The 21,783-nt window shown below is 47.7% G+C and overlaps 1 protein-coding gene across 2 annotated transcripts in view; it reads right to left on the bottom strand.

The window, feature by feature from the left end:
- Window positions 1-21,783, bottom strand: part of KIF3B (kinesin family member 3B) — a 373,294-nt gene that overhangs the window by 130,700 nt on the left and 220,811 nt on the right. For both annotated transcript variants that reach the window (XM_069651014.1, XM_069651015.1), the window contains exon 7: window positions 2,109-2,214. In XM_069651014.1, the coding sequence (XP_069507115.1) occupies window positions 2,109-2,214 (106 nt within the window). The remainder of the gene's footprint in view (window positions 1-2,108; window positions 2,215-21,783) is intronic.

Raw genomic sequence — 21,783 nt, 5'->3', positions numbered from 1 at the left:
AGTGGAAGATTGATAGCAGTAATAGGAATATCGCAGAACTACTGTACTTTGAACACCAATTGGAAATTCTGAGTGTAGCGCATATTGCATACAGGATGTAGCCACATTATATGAAATCATGTTTGAGAGTGATTCCGTTTGTTTAATTGGACTTGCTTGATGATTTTTTAGGTTTTGGTATTGATTAGAGAATACTAATAGTTCACAGATGAACTTTAATATAGTGGATGATGTACTTGATTAAGATTGTACTAAGGTGAGATTTAAAGACGTCTCCCCTTTTGAAGCAATAGGAGGCTGGCTTCTTTGACTATATTAAATTAAAATGGTGGCTTGCACTACATGCACTATGGTTTATTAATGGTCTCTTTAGTTGTTGGTTCAACTTAATCATCGGTTAGTGGTGGACACTGGGAGTCACTGTATCTGGGCAATGCATACTGTCACCCAATATAATGTGTATCTAACCACACTGTTTGGAGTATTAGATATTGAGTTTGAGAGAATTTTGATGATACCACTGTTCAAAACATGATTGTATCTTTTCCGTCTTTTTTCTTTCTCCATTATTGTCCCCCCCACTGTGTAACACATCGCTGATGCAGTGGTTGGTCGGTAATATCTTTACTTACAATTTGTACAAATATCTTGTTTTATTGCTTGCTGGAACCATTTATGATTGTATATTATTTTTTTTTATTTGTACCAGCCCCGATGAAGACCAGAGTTTGTAGTGGTCGAAACACATGTTGGCAAGACCAAGCACATTATGAACATACTATACTGCATTAAACACTAAGTTGGTTAAATTAAGGACTTATATTCATTATTTGTTTTAGAAATTGAGTGGTAGGCGCATTGGATAGACCCTCAAATCCTTCTAGTTTCTACTGCGCTCATACTGGACTTGGAGCATTAGGGTTTTTTGATCCATGCTGGTACACCACATCCACCTAACGAGTAGCACTTTCACTGTTTTAGTAGCTAATCTATTAATTAGTGTTTTGCACAGAAGAGAAAGAGTCCCACATTCTCGTTCTTGTTTGTTATCTCGAATGTGGTTTGTTATTTTTATCTCCTCGTTGGGTTTCTACTTGCTCGTTCAGGATTACTTAGTCTCTCAAAGTATGTTCGCCTACCTCTTTGCATCTTTCCCAAGGTGGTCAGTCTCTAACTGGTTTCCCAATGCTTGCAACTCTTCCACTATTTTCAGTCCTTCTCAGATTTAGGTACTTTCAGGCTAATAAGCAGTTCTTTCAGGCTCCAAGTGCTTTCTAAATGTCTTAATGCCCCTCTCAGGTTCTAAACATTGTTCCTACTTATTAGTGCCCCCTCTTAGTTTATATGTGCTTTCTGAAGACGAATGGCCTTGCTCAGATTCTAAGCGGCTTTCAGATGAATCCATACCTTTATTTCTGGCTCCAATAACTTTAGCTTTTAACTTTTCTCAGGCTCTACATGCTTAATCAGCATGTTCAATGCTACTCTGGTTCAATGTGGTTCTCAGGAGCTCCTTTACAGCATAGCCCTATCCAAAAGGAAGCCTGGTACTGGGAGTGAGCAGATGATTCAATCTGGTTTCTGTACAGAAATTCAAACCATGCTCCTCCATGGCCTTCAGCAATCTAGCTCTTCTTATACACTTCCTCTTATGTCGCGATCGTTAGGGAGTTTCCATCCCTTTTCTTTCAAATTATATTGGCTCTGGAAGTTTTAGCACTGCTTTTTTCTCCCCCTTCATGCTTTGCTGTCTAATGTTGGTCACATGACAGGGGAGTGTCGGCTGATAAAGCAAGTGGGCCATATTGGATTTTGCTGGTTATACTAGTTTGTGGAAGACACCACGTGGATGTTCAACATTTTGAGCCAAGACTGTTAAGGTGAAAGCTGGATTCTTAGTAAAGTGGTTTCATTTTTGGGGGTTATGGTCGCTTCATCATAACCTTCAACTTTGGACTCTGCAAACAGAACAATAAAAAGTCTCTAACACTCACCAGAAAAAATCTTCAGCAAGAGAAAACAATGTTTTCTGAAAAATATTTAAATATTTTATCATTGAAGATGGTTTACAGGAAGAAAAAGGACTGTGTTGCAGTGCCTGTTCTTACCCTGTAACGCACTTCCGGTCGAATCATCATAGACATCCTGGCATGCTGACTCAGAGGCCTTTTGTAGCCAACAGCGGATACTGGTCGCTTCATCATCTGCTGGTTACTGCAGAGAAGAGGAAACAGAGTATTTTTACATGTTGTGCTTTCTGTAAGGAGTTCTTGTGTTCAAGTCCTTTACACCCCATTAAGCCCTTCCAAAGCACAATATCCTTTTTATGTTATAAGTGATTGGTTGGTATTTGCTTTTATGAGCAGTTAATTCAAAACCAAATTCAGTCAATATGAGAGGACACTGCATCAATAGTCTGGTACTACATCACAGCACTGATTAAATATCTTGCAGCCTTGGCTCCACACATCATCAAAAAGTAAACAAAGAGAGCATCTCCATAACCCCAGGCTCTACATTGCAGCAAATACATATACAATGAGCCCATTTAGGCCGGTGGTTCATTATCACACCATATAACCGAATCACACCATATAACAGACAGACTTTGCATCTGTGGGACCGGGTTTATCAAAAAGACTCGGCATCTGTGAGTCCAGGGCTTGACAAAAAAGCAAATATCAAAAAACGCAATGAAGGTCTACAACACCTGCCTTTGTCACTACAGACTGGGCATCTCTAAACCACGTACACTGGCTCAGTGAATAAACCAAGCACATTTGGCAAATCCAACTTTCCACCATACCATTTAGTACACAGAATGAGCGTTCCTATGCTCGGGACTCCTTGCTGAAGCATATTGCGAACGGATTCTGAGCATCCACAGGCTCTGGAAAATCTCCTCCTTGCATCCCCCGACAAAAACCTCTATCAGAAAGGCGTTTTCCGGGGTGTGGATGAAATCTAGAGCATACAACCAAAGTATGTAGCGTACAACAAAAGTATGGACACATAAGACAAGGGCACTGTTAGGTGGAATTTCATTTTTGTGCAACATTCTGCCCAAGCGAGTGCGCTAACACTTTTTGCTGGACTCTTGGATTTTTTTATCAGTTCTCCTGAGAGAGTGTGAACCCTTTCCCCCACTCGCTCAGTCTTTTATTCTACCCAAGGGAACCTTTTTCAACTCTTTTGGTTGCATATTTTTGGAGTAATGCTTTCCTCCACCTTTTAAAAAGGCATCTGCAATTTATTATTGTAGCACAGCACTTTCTGTGGAGTTTTGATGGGAGCTGTTTCAGCTGCCTTTATTTTACTTGTGATAACTACAGTTTCCAAGGATAGGGGGATACTCTTTATCCTACATTACTGTTATTTTGTGGAATCCGCACACCCCACCTTATGTGGAGTGCTGAGGGAGACAATGTATCCCCTTTTCCACTTCTCCTGTATTTTTCTCATTACCGTGACAAGTTAATCTGAGTGGCAGTGGGCATTTTCTATAGATTTTTAGTGAAACTTACACAGGCTGCTTACGCAAATTTGGTAAGGGACACATGGGCCACCATTGTACTAAAATGGTGCAAGTCTTCTTTTTTCACCAGCTCTTGATGACTTGTCCTTTCTTGAACCTTCCTCTGCAGTCCTGGGTGCGGGACAACCCGCTCACTCTTGTTTTTTCCATGCTCCCATTGGGAAGTCCGCACAAGGGTACCACCAAAACTCTGCAGGTCTTTGTCCTATAGTATGTCTGCTCGAATCCAGTTCTGCCTGGCAGGCGGACCCCAAAGTGTGAATGTCGCATGACTGCCGATTTGGCCGGGTCCCTGCATTTAAGGCAAGGGTCCTGAGCAGAACCAGAAACTCGACCCATGGAACGAATAATCCGAGAAAGGAGGACGTCTGCAGCCACCTCCAGCAACCGCCAGTGACTGCTGAGTGACCGCTGCTGCTCCAACTTCCTCTTCTGATTGACAGGGAAGATCCAGACCAGCAGACTTCCGTCCCTGGACTCGTGGGCCTAACCAGTCTCGAGATAAACTATTTTGAGCAGTCCCTCGAAGAGCTGCGACTGTCCTGAGCTGCAATTTCCCCAATACCCTGGGACCTGGACCAATTAGCTGTGCAGCGTCTCCTGAAGCACAGTTTAGGTGGAACGTTGTGGGCATCCTGCTGGACCTACAGTGACTCATTCCCACCCTGAGACATCTACCCTTCCAAGCCGGGGACCAAGAAATGGAAAGCAGTCTGCTGTGCGACAATTGTCGCTGAACTGAAGCCAGTGTCGAGTCCCAACTAGCCAGTAACGTGAAGATAGTCTGATGATGTGCTAAATCACAAAAAGCTGTCCGTCTACTCCCGCCAAAAGTTGCTTCTTCAGCCTCCAGGCCAAAAATCCAAATAGGAGCTGCTGTCGCCTAACCTGGGGACCCGCTGGTGTCACAGTCTTCTTTCTTTATGAAAAGATACTGTCCCGCTCCTAGATACTCACCTGATACTTGCTTTGGTAAATTTGACTACTCCTGAGCTTTCAGAGACACATTGGAGTGGGCAACTCAAGCGTGTTCTCTCAGGCCTAAGGAAACTGGTCCTTTGGTCTGCAATCCTCCAGGGGTTCTGCCTGACCTCCCTGAACCACCTTTTAAACTATACATTTTACCTACCTGCAACATAGAAACAACCTACAACTTTGACTGAGTCTGTCTTTCTTCGTTCTTCCGCCCAGGGTCCCTGTTCACCAAGTGTCCCAACTGACACTCATTCCCAGATGGGTCTGAGCTTTCTGAAGTATAGGTTGCCTAAAAGTACTTACCAGTTTTTGTGTTGCTTACTTTAATGTTGGTATAGGAAATGATTTGGTAAACTTGAATGCTATGCTAAATATTTATCTGTATATCATTTAAGAGTTTACTACTGAACTGAGTAATACTTAACAAGTCTTACTGTATATACATGTGAATATGTTTACTTACCTGTAATTCTAATACTGTGTTAGCTGCCTTAGTGTTTATAATAAATAATATTTTTATTGCAAGGGTATTCTTGACTATAGATGTGCCCTGAGGTCTTTGTACTTACATACAGCCCTTCTGCCTCCTAGACCAAGCCTGGCTGCTCGCCCATTGCTACCAAACATTTTGAGTAGTTCAGGCCAAACCTAAGAGTTGGAGCCCTGTGCATCCAGGAGTGGGTCTTCTCTAGTACTACCTTAGGTGGAATTTAGTAAAACTCTCACAGGCATTTCAAAACTATATAATAGCCTACAAAAGTAGGTCAACATACTGTTGGAAATGCTCACATTCTCAAAAAGATGCCCCGACTAAAAGAACTACTGCACCATATGAGCGTACTCCCAGAGGCATATGTGGACCCAACTCCTACCAGTTTCCTCACAACCAGCTGCATGCTTCATATCACCTGATTAAACTACCAGGAACAGTGTAATCGCTGTATGCTACCAACTTCCTGTTTCATAGTCTGCCCCCATGCAAGCCATTAAAATCGATGTAATGTGCCCCAAATCCATCATGTAGTTATGTCCAAGAAGAGAGCTGGAAGACTTCTTTAAAAGCAGTACTGGTCTACTTTGGTTTGTGTAGAGGCACAAAGGCAACTTGCACTTTGAGTAGGTCCATAGGCCAGTCTCAGTGCTACTCTCGATCAAGCACAACACCTTTGCTGCACTTAAGTAATAGATTTGCATAACTCAGACACATTTATCAAGGCACACCTATATACATTCATCAAGCAAATGGAATTAGGCTACAGAGGCCAGAGAGACCACTTTCTATGTGGTATATTAATTTATAGAGAGCCAAAAAATAAATGGGGACTTCAAATGCATAAGAACATTAATAACAAAATAAAAGTCTGACCTAATACTCCATAGCAAACCAACACACAGTAAACCAAGTGTATGCAATAGGAAGTCACAAACAAGACCACTGATAAAACGTTTCACGTTGCCTACACACAAGGAAATGCGAGAGAGAATTACCAAAGCAAAGTAAGCCTTCATCCTACATATATGCTCAAAAGCAAGCCTAAGCACGATTGAATGAAATAAGTCACCACCCGCCCATATGCCTACAAACATGAAACTATGTAAGATTGAACAAAATACTTTTTTACCAAATACTCCACGTAACAAAAGGTTCCACCCTGCTGCACTACAGGTCCTCACACAATGTCCAACAAGGAATTATAGAAGCATAAAACAGAACTAGAAATTAACCATCTAGATGTTGTGACTGAAAGTTCTCCTTTTCCCTGCACAAACACACTGAATATACATACACTTCCTAAAATTAATACCATACGTTACAAGATTAGAATTTAGACCGCCTATTTTTCAGCAACTTGTTTTAGTCGCTGATCTGTCTAATTAAAACGCGACATGCCTGCAAAAACAAACAGGTTCACACTCCACACAAAAAAAGTACCACCAAAAACAAAAAACAAAAAAACAATAGGAGACTCAGCCATATCCTTTTTGTGAAGTGAAACAGTGATATTTATTGACCTGTCAGAGTATGTGCGTCAACTCTGGTTTTGTTAAGTTCTTTCTTGTGTCATACTGAGTTAAAGACAATGGTGTTGTCCGAGTGCCCAAGCAAACGCTCCTGCTGCAAATTTGGCAAAAAGCGTGCTTTTGTAAATTTTGTGGAAATCCGTCCAGTATTTTTTTTTTTTAAAAACAACCAATAGGGAGACCACCAGGGGGCGCGTAGCATGTCGGACGCGTAAGGCTCACACTCTTGACTGCACCACATGGCCTAGCGTGATTTCCCAGACCCCGGCCGGGGGTGCAGAGCCCAGCCGAAGAAGGACCATCGCCCTGCGCAGTTGACCCCGCAGAGGGAAGGTGCTTGCGGCTCACTGCAGCCACCCCCATGACGCAGGCCCGAACCGCGGCCCCGGGGTAGGGTGTCCGTGCATGCACCGGCCGCGGAGCCGGGTGAGCGCCGGGGACTGCGAAGGCAGCCAGTCCCGCAGAGCCGCGGGGAGACCGGAGGGGCCGGGCCCACTCTCCACCAGCAGAGTGCACTCAGAGGACATGTGCCGGGGGTGGCAACGGTCCTTAGGCGGCCTTGGGCAGAGGGCCGCCTGACACATTCCCCGCCAAGACGAGGAGCTTCACAGGCCCGAGGACTGAGAGGGGGCCGCCCCAGGCCCCCCCCTCGGAACATCACGCTGCAGCAGCAGAATTGGAGGAGAACTGCCGGAGGGATCCCAGGAGTGCCCCCCCTCGGTTGGTGTTGGGTCCCGCTGGCCCGAATTTTGAGCCTGGAGGCCCACCCGGCCCCTCACCAGTAGCAGCACCCACAGAGGAGCCCAACCTAGGGCACCGGCTCTGCAGGCAGCACCGAGGCTACCCAGGCTGTGGCGTTCACACAGCGGGGCCTAACGTTGTGACAGTGGGCTTGAGAAGGTGAGGAGGCGGCAGGGGGGGGGAGCGGAACTCCGAAGACCCAGCAGTAGGGGTCGCCCCCCCGACCCCTCCTCGTTGATGAGCCCGGTGACTAGCCCGGTCGGGCAGGGGGCCTGGGAGGCCTCGGCCGCCACACAACCTTGGGGCCTCCCCCGGTCATGGTAGCAGGGGCCCATGCTGGAGAGCAGGCCCTGGCTCTGGGCGCAAAACTTACATAGAGCCCTGGGGATAATATTACGTAAAGCAAACAGAAATTTGGTACCCTGGCAAAGAAGAAGGGCTGGTCCCCCGACCTGAACATTGAGGACACCACAAGGAGAACCTGCATAGCGGCACCACCCCCAGGTGCCCCACTACACCCAGACCCTGGAGCAGACCCCACCATCCGGAGCGATCCCCCTCCCTGCAGCGCTTTCGCCGGCATCCCCCGGCCCAGAACGAGGTTCCCGGAGCCATCATGCTCCGCTGTAGGGGACCCACCCTCTGCAGCACTCACTAAGGATGACCTCAGGGACATTCTCCAGGAGATCAAGGCAATTCGCACAGACATACAGGCCTCCATCGTAGACCTCAAGGGGAGGGTGGATACTCTGGAGGACAAAATGGAAGGGATGGAAAACCATCTACAGACGGACCTTCTGGACATGAAATATGAGGCAAGACTAACAGACCTAGAAATAAGAGAGGAGGACATAATTCTAAAGATGGATGCTTTAGAAAACAGAGAACGTCGAAATAACTTGCGCATTATGGGCGTGACCCAGGAGAGAGGCGAGACAGCGGCCGACGTGGGGAGAAAAGTCCAAGGCCTGATAAACCAACTTTTCACGCTTGAGGGGGGCAAGGAGGTCCAGCTGGAAAGAGCGCACCGAGGTGGAGGAAGCGCAGGGGGTGGCCCAAGAACCATTCTGGTGCGGCTCCTCTACTATAGGGAGAAAATGGAGGCCCTGGAGAAGGCAAAAAGGTTGCGGAGCTTCACCTTTGTAGGGGATACAATAAAGATTTATCAAGATCTATCAACCCTCACGCTCATCCGCAGAAAAGAATGCTGCCCGCTCACCCAGTGGCTTACAAGCCAGGACATATGATATAGATGGTCCTTCCCGTTTGCCTTATCCTTCGAACGAGCTTGGGTAGACTACAGGGTGACCAGTGGTAAAGAGGCCACGCAGGTGCTGCAGGTGCTTAAGGGAGACACTCAGGAGGAGGGAGACGGTCGACAAAGAAGAAAACAAAGGGCAGGAGAAAATTCAAAAAACCAAACACCCCGACGTCGGACGCAGGAGGAGATTAGAGGAATGAATATGATCTGGCAGGGAGTGCAAGGACAGCAGCTGTTTTTTAGCTCGAGAACTGCGGTGCACGACCATGCTTTCACTCTGGTGGCTTGCCCGTTGGCAGGTGTCACAAACAGGGGAGTGACAGGGGAGGGTGGACAGGGAGGGGGGGTGGGGGTTCTCGGGCTCAACACAAATCCAGCTCCAAAGGGGAACAGGGCAGCTTCCACAGGACCTGGAAATCAATTAACACAATGTATAGAAGTAATGGCAGACAATGAGGGAAAGGGCTGGGTCGAGACACTCAGAATAGTCTCACTCAACGTGAAGGGGCTTAACTCCCAAACAGAGCGCTCCCTTCTAGGGCAAGAAATGAAGAACGCAAGGGTAGATGTCCTCTTCATACAGGAGACCAGAACTGTGAGGGGCGAAGAGAGGGCAATCCACGGATCACATGTGGGCGAAGCATTTTGGGCGTCCAGCCAGGGTTCTTCTTCATAGGCGCCAAAAACTAACAGAGGTAACCCATTGGGAGAGCGAGGATGGGAGAGCTTTGGTAGTGTCCGGTAACCTGCATAATTCCAGGGTCACTCTAGTAGCCATATACTGCCCCAATGTAGGTCAGATGGAATTCATCCAAGAGATCATGGGAGAGGTGATGCCCAAAGTGGAAGGGCTCTTGTTCCTGGGTGGGGACTTCAACATGTGGGCGGACCGGGACTTAGACCATAGTGGGAAGATTACCTGGCCAGGTAGCAGAGGAGGACGACCGGAATGGGGGCTTCGGGACCTGATGTGGGAGTGGGGGCTGGTGGACATATGGAGGGAACTACATCCAAGGGGAAAGGGATATACCTTTTACTCTGCAGTCCATGGAACTAGGACAAGAATAGATTACCTGTTTACGGGACACCAGTACATGAGCAGAATAGACGCATGTGAGATTCGCCCGGTGAGTTGGTCAGATCACAACATGGTCTGGTCAGACGTCAGCATATCAGGTCTGAAACCCAGGGAATCCTTAACGAAATGGAACGATTTCCTACTGAGGGACGCTGTGTTTAGGGAGGAAATGTCAACGGCAATCAGAGAATTCTTCGAGCTAAATGACACAGGAGAAGTGAATCCGGAAATTGTATGGGAGGCGGCAATGGCAACCTGGAGGGGTAGGCGGATAAGTGAAGGAGCCTCCAAAAAGAGGGTGAGGACCCTCCTGTCCCACAGGTTAAGGTCAGAGATACTCTCCCTGGAAAGGTCAGAGGGGAAGGAGGAAGGCGAGAAAGAGAGGGATCTGGGCTTGGCGAGAGAAAAGAGACAGGAACTCAGGGAAATAGAGTTGGGCAAAATTGTAGCGGGACTCCAACACCTGCGTCAGAGGTACTATGAAAAAGGCAACAAGGCCGATGCCATGCTGGCAGCCAAACTTCGAGGGGAAGGGGCTGACAGATGGGTGTCAAGAATTGGGGGAAAGATAATACCCGGAAGGCATAGCAGAGAAATTTGCTAGTTTCTATGAGACTGTACGGGAGGGAGGGAGGGGGAAGTGGAGAGGGAAGCACGTGAGATTTACCTTGATGGGGTCACCCTCCCGACTCTTGGAACTCCTGCATCATTGGCCCTCGATGCCCCGATAACAGAGGAGGAGGTGCTGAAAGCAATATCGGGGCTGAAGTTGGGTAGGGCCGCTGGGGAGGATGGATTTACCGCAGGCTTCTACAAGGCCTTCTCGGGGTCTACTGGTGGGATTTCTAGCAGGCCTATTCTCAAATATAATGAAGACAGGGATGGCGCCCCCGTCATTTGGCAAAGCGCTAATCACGGTGATCCCGAAGGAGGGGAAAGATCCAGCGGACTGCCGCTCTGCCGCTCTTATAGACCAATCTCCCTCCTCAATGTGGACGCTAAACTGTTCATGAGGATCATCGCGATGAGGCTGGACGGCCATATGCCGAGCCTAATTCATTCAGACCAGGTGGGCTTCATACAGGGGAGGCAGGGGGCGGACACTTTACGTAAAACCTTGCACCTCATGAGGGTGGCAGCTCCGAAGGGTGAGAACCCGGTCTTGGTCTCCATTGATGCCGAAAAGGCGTTCGATCGGGTCGACTGGGGGTTCCTACATGGGGTACTCAAGAAGCTGGGATTCGGAATTGGGATTAGGCAGGCCATCAAATCCTTGTACGAGTCACCTACGCCCGCCATGAACTTGCCGGTATTAGAGAGAGAGTATGAGGGAGTTGTGAGGAGGGGAGAATAGGGGGATATGATCTGGAGATGGGCCTACTCAAATCTCAACGAACAACAATTACAGAAGACTGTGTGCGGTCATTATTGGGGAGTGAAGGACTCAGGGGGGTATTGGGGTAGGGGGGAGGGGAGGTATAGAAGGGTGAAAGGGGAATTAATTGAATAGTTTGATTAAAGTTTGTTAATGGATATGGGGAGATTGCTGTAGGGGAGTGGGGGTTTGTGAGAACTGTTTTGCCAAAATGTCAATAAAGAGTTGAAGAAAAAAAAGCCTTGTACGAGTCACCATCAGCCAGAGTGACAGTTAATGGTCACCTGTCACGTATTTTCAGCCTCCAAAGAGGGACGAGGCAGGGCTGTCCCCTCTTTGCCATGACCATGGAGATACTTGCAGAATACCTCAGAGGTTCTCCTACGGTGTGGGGCATTGAGGTGGGAGACCGCACCTTCAAACTAGGCCTTTATGCAGACATCTTGCTCCACCTGAGGGAACCCACACGGTCAGTCCCGGCCACCCTGCAGGTAATTGAATTGTTTGGCCATTTCTCAGGCTTCAAGGTCAACGTAGGCAAGTCAATGATCTTACAATTTGCTTCTGATGCAGATAGATGCATAGCCGAATTGTCCCCTCTAGGTCTTCAAGTCTGCACGGATGGGATAAAATACCTGGGGATCAACATTGTAAGACCCAGTGAGGACCTGAGCCAGGCAAACTACCCCCCGCTGTTCGAGAAATTGTTCAGGGACATGGAAGGCTGGGGGAAGGGGCATATCTCGTGGATGGGCAGAATAAAAGCGATCAAAATTAATCTGCTCCCTAGAGTGCTGTATCTCTTCCAGATGCTTCCTTTGGAGGCTCCTGCAATATACCTCGGAGAAGCCAAGAGGCGCATAGTGAAGTTCATATGGCAAGGCCAGAGACCCAGGATAGGGTACGAGACCCTCATCCTCCCCAAAGAAAGAGGGGGGGGTTGCCCTCCCAGATCTGAATGCCTATCATAGGGCAGCCCAGCTCAGGGCTTTAGCCCGTCACCTTAGAGAGGACCCCAATAAGCAATGGGTCTACATTGAGATCTCCTTCCTAAGCCCAGTCACTGTAGGCAAATGGTTATGGGTTCCATTAAAAAAGCTCCCAAAAAAAGGATTAGGGACCACCCAATATTAGGAACTATGTGGAAAGCTTTAGCAGGGAAGGGAAACCGGGAGAAAGTGACCATGTGGCCTTCGCCACCAAGTCATAGCTGGTCGACGCAAGTGCTAGAAGAGATTCCAGGCCACGAACATTACCAGCCCTGGTTTGACGCAGGACTTTGTAGGGTCGGTCAGCTGGTGAGGGAGGACTCATTCATACCTATCCAGGAACTCGAGGCGGCACTGGGAATTGGTAGACTCTCCCCACTCCTATACCTTAGACTCAAGGGAACCCTAATGAAGCCAAAGCTGAAGGAATGCATACAAAGGAAGCACACCCCGGTAGAAAAAATCCTGGATTCTCACACAGAAATGAAGGTGCTCATCTCTCCTATATGAAGCTCTTCTGACCCCCCCCGGGAGGGACCGACCAGGAGCCTCAGAAGGAAATTGGAAAGGGACCTGGGCTGCACCATTGGGGATGGTCTCTGGGGAAACTCTGTAGTAGGGATTTCAAGACATCAATCTCATGCCAATAGAAGACCCATGCCATCAAACTTCTCCACAGGTGGCAGTATGACCTGATCACCCTTTCTAGGATGTTCCCAGATGTTGTCCCAGTGTGTTGGCATGGATGCAGGGGAAAAGCCAACTATTGGCGCATGTGGTGGACATGTCAAAAAGTCCAAACTTACTAGTCGGAGGTGCTTAGATGGATCGGAGCGGCAGGGGGAGGGGGGGGGCAGACTACCCGCTAGACCCTAGCTTGCCAATATTGGCCTGCAACAAAGGGATGAGTACTGGGAGAAATTACTGGATTTGACACACTCCCTATTTTTGGCAGCTAGAGCAGTGCGAGCCAGAACCTGGAAAAGAGCAGCCCTTCCAACAAAAAGAGAATGGGTGGCAGTGGCCAAGGACATCTACTTTATGGATAGACTAACGTCCGCAATACAGGGCTCAAGTGCGCACATAGAAACCGACTGGCTGCAATTCATGGAGGCGTTCGTCAACATGGAGGACATGACCGGAGGGTAACTTGATCTCTCGACTCGACCCAAAATTAGCTTTCGCACAGAAACCATTGCACAGGACTCAGGAGAGTCGATTACACATCGACGGCCACAAGCCCGTTTGGCACTGCCCAAAGAGGAGAATCTTAAAAAGCCGACCCTGTGTCCCGAGAAAAGGGTTTTGGGAAGCTGGGGGTGGAAGCATCAGAGATTTATGACTCCTTTATGTTCTAAAGTTGTTACGGGCATGCACCCAATGTTTATTATATGCATAAGCTCTTTTGTTGTCTTGAAAAACCAATAAAAATTGAATTAAAAAAAACCCAAAATGTAGGTCCAACAAAATGAGTGATATCTGGGTGAGGTCCGCCGACTCATTTCCCTGTTCGGACTGTACTCCGATTGGCTTAGAAGGCAACGTGCTGTCTGCGGACATCAGACGCGCCCACTGATTTGATGGTGAAAAGCATGAAGTGTCAGATTTTTGGAAACGCCCGCAATCTTGGATTCGTAGACTTCAGCTGCTGTCCGCGGACATCGCAGTAAAAACCTATAAAAACACACAACATTGTAAAATTTTGCTAATAATCTGAGGAGGCGAGGTGTGATGAGGATGGGATGGGACATGGCTGCAAGAAGCAAAAAAAACATGCATTTTTCACAGTAAAAGTCCATGAACAGTCCTGTGAAGTTCGCAGATACCTCTGCATTACAGGGTTGGTGAAAAGCAGTTCTTGGATCAGTTCTTGGATGGCTTATAACGTTGGCGCCACTTAATGAAACTGCATGGACTTCTGCAATTATATTCCCTGACCTGATTCCGAATGAGTTTGCAAAGTTTGGTGGGATTCTGTCAAGAGGGGGCAAAATTAGAGGGGGGTCCCAAAATATTGTCAAGGCTTCGCTCTGGCCTATAACTATGGGCCCCGGGGCATTACCCGACTCAGAAATGCCCCCGCCGCTCGGGGCATATTGCTGAAGTAGGTCATCCCTCAGGTTTCTCACAGGGCTCTGCTGCTCCCCTCGTACAGACACTTTGGGACGCAGTCTGTTTCGAATACCTCTCCTTTGCTTTATGAGAGATCTTTGCCCTCTGGGAATTCTTTATGCTCCACAGTCCCGCTGCAGCCTTGGCACTGAATCACCACTACCTCTTTGCTTGTGCTATGGGCAGACATAATACCTGCACTCTTCAGGCTTCCCCAGTCTTGAAATTGTATGCCTGATCATCCAATTTCGTACATCACCACCCCTTTTGCTCAAGGACCTCGTGTTTCACAGAGCAACCATGTGTTGCAACCATCTTGAAATTCTTCAAATCCTGTTACTGTATGGGATTTCATTGGTTTTCATTTGGCCACACACTTTTTATTCTACTTTGTGGCTGACATCGTTTTTTGTCGGGGAGAGGGGTTGGGTGGGTCTTGTTAAACTTTGACCACTCCCCCCCCACCCCACACCCTGATCACTTTTCATGTATGATTTAAGAGGCAAACTAAGAGTACGTTAAGGAGTACTGATTTAGCTGACGTTTGTTGCTCCATTTGCGCTTCTGTCAAACTTTGGATTTAAACTCTTCATGTTTACTTCGTTAGCTAGGAGTTTTCCACTTTTATTGACTCTTATGCATGTGTTTAGCATTTTCATCAGTATTCCAAAAGTATTCCAAAAGCCTGCCCCTTTTCCTACAATGTGTTCCAATGGAAACATTTTGGAGATGAAGCCGGTGTTGGTAATGGGGGCTATAGTAACTTTCTATTCTCTTGTTCCACATTCTGTTAGTCCAGATTACAGTTCTATCCATGCGGTGTGCTCAAGATGCAAATACCTTGAATATACTTCAGTTAATCAAGATTGAACTATTAAATAATGTTTCGGGACGAAGCCGACGCTCCTGCCGCAAATTTGGTGAAAATCCATCCAGCGGTTTGGGCTGTAGGCGTGAGCAAAGTTTTTCTCCAGTTTGCTGAGGATTCGTCCATGGGGAGCGAAGTTATAAGCTGCCCAAAAAGTGGTCTTCCTATGGGTTTAGCAACTTAACCATAACTACACGCCCACTACCACGGGCCGTCTAATATATATATCATCTCACACTCACTCCAGCATGCTTTAGATTAGATTATAGCATGAATTGGGTACTGTGCCCACTTTACTCCCTTTTACAGGCTGTTCATGTGCCTATACATCCATAATGAAGCATACATGAATTCTGCCCTCTCCTGCTCGTTCACCCTTCTAGATATCTTTCTTTACGCTTTCCCTCTGTACTTATCTGCCTCCATCATCATGTTGTTCCTTCAGGGCTGGCCTGTCCATCCCGCTTCTTGAACAGACCTCACTGTTCCATGAGGACATCACCTGATTGGTCGAGATGGGGCCCAGGGAACCTCAACCTATTGTTCTCTGGATACCTCCGGACTGCAACCCGTTCTCACTTCATGCGTCTGACATGCATCAACCTTTGTGAATAGAGGAAGTTAAAAGCTTCTTGCTATGGCATATTAGTACCCGGCGAGAGTCAAGCAGAATGCAACACGCACTCTGATTGGCTCTCGCCGGGTAGTTGCCCGGCCGAGAATCCCTCGATTCTCGGCCAGGATTTTAGTCGCCTTGTTCACGGCAAGGGGGGGGGGGGGCGTGGCAGCCCCTCAGCCAATGAGGAGGCTCGAAGCAAGGCCATCCCCGCTCCGAGCCTCCCCATGGCTGAGAAGCTGCCTTCGCCCCCCCCCTCCCCGCCAGGGACTCTGGTAAGTTTTTTTTCCTTCTATTCCCCCCCCCTTTCTTCCCACCTCCTTGCCCTCCCCACCCCACCTCACTTACCTTCTGCCTCCTTTGTCTACGGCGGGTGGCGTGGCAGCCTCCCGCCATGTGGAGGCTCGAAGCGGGCCAACCCCGCTCCGCGCCTCCACACGGGTGGAGGCTACCATCGTCCCCCGCCGGGGATTCTTGTACATTTTTTTTTCCTTTCCCTCCCCCTCCACCCCACCCAACCCAACCCCACCCCACCCCACTTACCTTCTTCTCTGTCGTCTTTTGGGAGCGGACGCCCTGAGGACATTTCTGTTCCCAGCGCGTCCGCTCCCGTTGTCTGCCATGGAAAGGGAAAACAGACTCAGTTTTCCTTTTCCCGGCGGCCATTTTCTCAGTCTTTTTTTGTTGTTGCTTTAGTGCCCAAGTTACGCAGATCTTTCGGGCCGGGGTACTAATAGGTTTTTTTCTGCATGGGCCTGTTCACCGTCTCTTGCCTCTAGAGAACCAAAAGTGACAGGACCTTAAGTCTTTCATCAATCTAGTTTGTCAGCCTCAAACTGAGGAAATTGTGGTTAGTGGGATCTTACCCAGAGGTTGGCATACTGTGCACCAAGGAGGGCTTAGCTCAACCAGAAGAAAGAAGGTCTATACCATAGACATGTATCCCAATGTATGAATAAAGAGATGCTCTTAATATCTTCTTCAAAGGTCAACAATAGCCTCACTTTGTTCACCATGTTCAATATGAATTTATCAGACTCTTTGAAGAATAAGAAACTGACTTCATATGCAGGAATGAGGTAAGCTCTAGGCTATATCAGTCTTTCCGGATGCGATACACCCTTGGGAGTAATTCCCACATACCTGCAGAAATGTCCACATCTTTTTTGGAGAGAACAATGTTTGCGCTTTAGGTTAAATCTGCTGAAAACTCTTGAAATGAAGGCCATATGCTTGACTGAGGGTAGCGATGGTAACTTATACAGGCTTTGTAAGAACTCAGAGGCTGCAAACTAGAGACTATTTGCTTATGTTTTGTTGCTCTGCTGCGACTAACAAACGGTCCCTGCTATGTATGGGTTTTATACATGATGAGTGGTCACAGTTTGATGGGAATTTCTGGGATCGAGTTATGAGTGGGTATGAGATGCCACTGCTGCACTGATATTTCTGAGCCAAAAAAGGTATAATTTCTTTGAGCTAGGGTTAGAATTGCTGTAGTAATGCTGTATTCGGATTGATATGTATATGCATTTTCACTTCATCTTTGGAATGGTTTTAGCTGCATGGTCTATTCCAAAAACATCAGTGCAGTTGGGGCAAACCTGAAAAGGGATGGCGCAACTGTCTGATAGCCATATATCATCAATGAAGAATCTCTGAAATGCAATACATGCTCATTTGGGTCCAACTGCAAGAGTATGGATATTGGAAGAAGCTAGTCCCTGAAGTGCATAACCTCGTTGTTGTGAAGCAGGTTCAGATACAAAGTCACAACAATGAAAAGCTTTGATGGGTTTATTCAGAGATACAACTTAAAACAACCCCCAGCCTGGGGAGGATCTTCTCAGCTGAATCTCCAACCTGGGGCTTCCCAGCGCCCTCACATTCTACCTCTACAAAGCATATGTTTACCTAACCACAGCTACTACTCAGGAAAGTTCCTAGAACCACAAAACTTGATGCACGATGTAATGCATTGGCAGGGCTCGGAATGAGCCATAGGAATAAACGTAAGAGAAGGAAGGAGATATGAAGAAAGATGGAATCACCTTCTCCTAACACTCGTAGAATTAAAGAAGCAATTAAAAGCCTGTGAGATAGAGAAACGCCAATGAGTTTTGCAATAAGATTTATCATCTTGTACAAATAAATGCTTTTTCAGTCTGTAGAAGTCACTTCTTTTCACTTTTCACTCTGGGAATAGATCCTCTACCAGCAATGGACCTCTCTCCTCCATGGAGACTCTTGCCCTAATTTTCAGTAAATCCATATGCCCACTCCTGAGAGGAGAGGATGGCTTCTCCTGACCCTGGGCTCGGAGGACATACCAATCCCCACCTCGTCCTCATTTAACCCAATGAATTCTGCTTTCTTCCCCATGGCCAGCCCCCCGCAGCCCTCCTTCTTTGAGGGCTCAAGCTAGCATCCAATTTGGACTAGTCGTGCCAGGGAGTCCCTTCCGCAACATCCCACCCTCTTTCCCAGTCTCTCCTTGTTTAATGCAGCGTTACCCCCATATGTCAGCCAGTCTCATGGTCCGTGCCGTGCCTGGATCAGTCACTGCTGCGTCATACTGGCTCGAGTTCCCTCCATCCTCTCCCTATGATCCTGAATCGACCGACGACATCACTGGGTCTGTAGTCAACCTCCAAGGTGCCCGCCGTGGACTGGGGACTGCCGCTGCACCATACTGCTGCATGCTATTTCTCCCCCAGTCCGCAGCATCATCACCTGGTTCCTCTACTCCAGTTTAGACTACCTGCTGCCACAGTAAGTAGGGGGATTGATATTTCGGGGATTCTACATTCATGGACCCATTGCAAAGCCTCATAGAAACCTTGGTTGCCCCCAACTGCAGTAGACCGCCTGAAAAGATTAACTTGCAACTATCATTTACTCTGTTGAAGTAAAAAGAGGAGGTCTTGCAAACATCCTCATGGAAGAGAGGCATGTATCCCTGAAGAGGAATTATGAAAGCATTTTGGGAGACAATGCCAAACAGAAAAATCCAAATCAACTAAGGGGAATGCCACGAAGCAGAGGGCGAGCAAACACTAACAGGGGAATCTAACAGTCCCGCTGCATCTCTGGGCGTTCCAGGAATGTGGTTTTCGGCGTTGTTGCGGGACCACTCGTTGCACCCCCTTGAGGTCACGCCACTGTCTCTCGGATTCCAGCTGGCTTGCTCTTGCTTGGCCATAGGAGGACTCTTCTGGTCTGCGGTCAGTGTCCTCTCAGCGTCTGAGATGCTCTTGCAACATGTCTTCTCTCCTGGCTTGAATCTCCCAGGCTGACCAGGCTTCACACCTGCTTCTGCCCTCTTTAGTGAGACCTTCCTTGCGTTTTGTTTTATTTTATTTGGCTGGGACCTTGTTAGGCAAGATTGTATGCAGTACCCTTAGGGTGCACTACAACAACCCTGACCTCCTGGCAGTAGTAACCCAATCTTTAGTATAAGTCTGTACTACACAGGTTGGTAGTGTGGACGAGTAGCCAGGCTTATCTCAAGAAGGGTCAATGTGAGCTGTAGGGGAAGTTACAGAGGTTAACAGTGACAAGTATTCAAGCAAACACTTACACACAGCGTTTCTTGATAAAACAATTATTAATTTATTTACTAGTCAGTTAATGTAAGCCTTCTTCAGAAGGGAGCACTGTAAACACTACACAAATATACTTAAAAATTACACAATCTTAGTTCATAATCAGTAAATACCCATTTGGGATGGCATATAGCAGAGACCTACACCCTCAGGTGACTTCAATTGCTAGGGTGCTGTTGACATTAATGTATTACTGTTGGCATTCAGAATTAGTTAAGAGCAAGTAAAAAGGAAAAAAAAGATTATTAGAGCAAACAAGATACCACAAATATTTTTTAAGCAGGCAAATACTTTCTGATTCCCCAATAAGAGTCAATTCAGTTCAGACAGACTAAGCCAAAGTCAATAGGCAAGAGTCTAGATAGGCTGAAGCACATCTTTGAAGGTAAGTGGAAAAGTCTTTGCACAATGTTTTTGTCATGATCTCTGCTTCCAAAAGATCAGAACTTGCCCAACTCCCTTGGAAGAAGACCCATAGCCCCGGTTCCGAGTGCCAGCCAGTCCCAATTGGGACCTTTTGGACCCTGTCCTGGCGCCAGTGGCACCAGGCTCATAAAGATGCCCAGTCCCAGCGCTGGAAGCGCCGGGCTCATAATGCTTGGGTGGACTTACCTTCAGCAGACCATGCTGCTTACTTACCTGCCAGTTGAGCCCCTGATCCTCTTCTGTTTGGGACTACTTTTCCTGTTGGGTGGGGCAGGAGCCACTCCCTAGGTTCAGAACACTGGAACTCTTCTGGAAAGCAGGAACTCTTTTTTTACCTAGGCGAGGCTGTGGAAGGAGACACCTAAGCACTACAGGAGGCTATTTAAACCACACCCGATGGATGAATCTCGCTTTGCGTTATTCTGCATTCTCTGCAGCAGAACTCTCATCGTGTCTTCTGCTTCTGATCCTGGGCCTAAGGGAACAAAGGCTTACCATCCTGGAATCCAATCTTCAGCAGCACCTGTAAAGACAAAGAAAGAACAGGTTAGCACTACGGTCTTCAGTGGCAGCGCATCTCTTACCTGGTCCATCGGCTGTCACCAACGCCTCGCGCTGCATTCCGGCATCTGAAAGACAAAGGCTTATCTACTCTTCGCATGCTCCGGAGGTCTTCGCACTGCATTCCGGCATCTGAAAGACAAAAGCTTACCAGCTCTTCGCACGCTCCGGAGGCCTTCGGCGCTGCATCCCGAATCTGAAAGACAAAAGAAGGTGCGTTTAAAGACATTGGGCAACTTTATTACTCACGTGCCATTACTCCTTCCCACGCCGAATCCAGTGGGTATTCCAGCACCCTTCAGCTTCTCTAAAGCTCCGAACTTGTTCCTGCAAGATAAAAGGGACAGTTAGTGCGCATCGTGAAGCAGGCTACAAGCGCTTACTTACGTGCTTCCAGGCGCTTCTATTCCTCACGCGGGTTCGATCCTCAACTCTCATCAGCCCGCCATCCGCCATCGCCGGAACCCTGCAAAACAAGAGATATCATTACAAAAGACTTTTAAGACATTTGAAGTGCCCAGAACTTACCGTTCGTGCAGTTAACGACGGACAGCAGTCCTCTGAGGTCAAGAGGCCTGCACCCTTATCCAGTGAAGAAACTGGTTACGGCACCCTGCCCCGAGGCAGATGGAGAGCTTGGCGTTCACTTACCTAAGGTGAGGGCGTTAACCTTTGGGGTTCTACAGGAGAAGAGAAAGGGAAGAGGAGAGAGGCACCCAATAACCCCAGTTCATTAATCCCATATTTTCTATCTGCAGACATCTTACTCTTCGAGTCAGACATACAGTGCACAGAGGTCCAGCCCAAAAAGCCAACCGTGTGTTACACATCACCTTTGAAGATACAGCATTCACCCAGTCAAGACCGGCGCCTCTGCGGGAATCAGGTGAGCGTTACAGAACGCAAAGCCTACCGCAAAACTCCCACCCAGGCGCTATGGAAACCTCGGATACCGACCAGCTAGCCCAGTTACTTGGGGAACTAAGAGCAGAAGTGCATGCAGCCCGTCAGGAAACGAATGTTCTAAGAAGGGAACTGATTATTTCCAAGGAGCGAACAGACGATCTCGCTAGACAATTGCTACAGTCACAAGCCGGACAAACTCAGTTACCCGCATCAGGGGCAAATCTTCCTTCAACATCCTCTATGAATCCAGTGCAGATCAACCTACCTGGGAATGTACCTCTGGCTCCGCCCGAACGATTTTCTGGTGACTCAAAGAGGTTTGCAGTATTTATTAATCAGTGCCGGTTGCACTTCTTATGCCGGCCAGCAGCCTTTCCAACTGATCAAGCTAAGGTAGCTTTCGTGCTTTCGTACCTTAGTGGCAATGCGGCAGACTGGTCGATCCCTCTAGTTAATCAAGATGATCCGGTTCTCCATGATTTTCAAGCTTTTCAGCTCAGTATGGAAAAACTGTTTGCAAGACATTCACAGGGGCAGGCCTTGGACAATGAGCTCCATTCATTGCGACAGGGTAATCAAGACCTTTTGGCTTATATTGCGTCTTTCAACAGACTGATAGTGGAAACTCGATGGCCTGAGGACAAAAGGATTACGCTGTTTCATAGAGGTCTACGTGGAGAGCTCAAAGATGTGTTAGCCCAAGTAGTGAATCC

The sequence above is a fragment of the Ambystoma mexicanum genome, chromosome 3p (assembly GCF_040938575.1).
Source record: "Ambystoma mexicanum isolate Mex_15411 chromosome 3p, UKY_AmexF1_1, whole genome shotgun sequence".
NCBI lineage: Eukaryota > Metazoa > Chordata > Amphibia > Caudata > Ambystomatidae > Ambystoma > Ambystoma mexicanum.
This window is presented reverse-complemented; position numbering and strand designations above follow the sequence as displayed.